This window comes from Eimeria mitis, genomic scaffold, assembly GCF_000499745.2.
Source record: "Eimeria mitis Houghton genomic scaffold, Emh_scaff1440, whole genome shotgun sequence".
In the NCBI taxonomy this organism is placed as follows: Eukaryota; Apicomplexa; class Conoidasida; order Eucoccidiorida; family Eimeriidae; genus Eimeria; species Eimeria mitis.
The window spans coordinates 1,660-1,966 of NW_013569250.1; the positions used below are offsets into that span (position 1 = coordinate 1,660).

At 33.9% G+C, this 307-nt stretch overlaps 1 protein-coding gene across 1 annotated transcript in view; it reads right to left on the minus strand.

Annotated features, from left to right (window-relative positions):
• EMH_0037030 (uncharacterized protein) overlaps positions 1–307 on the minus strand; it is a gene marked incomplete at both ends in the record, with an annotated part of 7,564 nt that overhangs the window by 684 nt on the left and 6,573 nt on the right. Inside the window, one exon of the mRNA XM_013495145.1 lies at positions 31–105. Coding sequence (XP_013350599.1) covers positions 31–105 — 75 coding nt within the window. The remainder of the gene's footprint in view (positions 1–30; positions 106–307) is intronic.

The following is a 307-nucleotide window of genomic DNA, read 5'->3' on the forward strand; positions in this document are numbered from 1 at the left end:
GACACCCCACACTGTCTCCATCTCCTCTACAGACACAGACAAAGAAGAGACTGTCTCCGCCGTCATCAGCAGATGCCAACCAAATAAAGGAAGACCCCACGGCTCCTAAAAAAAAACAAAACACAAAGACAAAGACAAAGACAAAGACAAATACACAAACATACACACCAAACACACTCATGGTTGTTAGTTCATGCATGCAGAGATGCACGCATATTGCGTTTTCTCTTATTTTACTTTGTTTTATTTTATTTTATTTTGTTTTGTTTTATTTTATTTTATTTTATTTTATTTTATTTTATTTTAT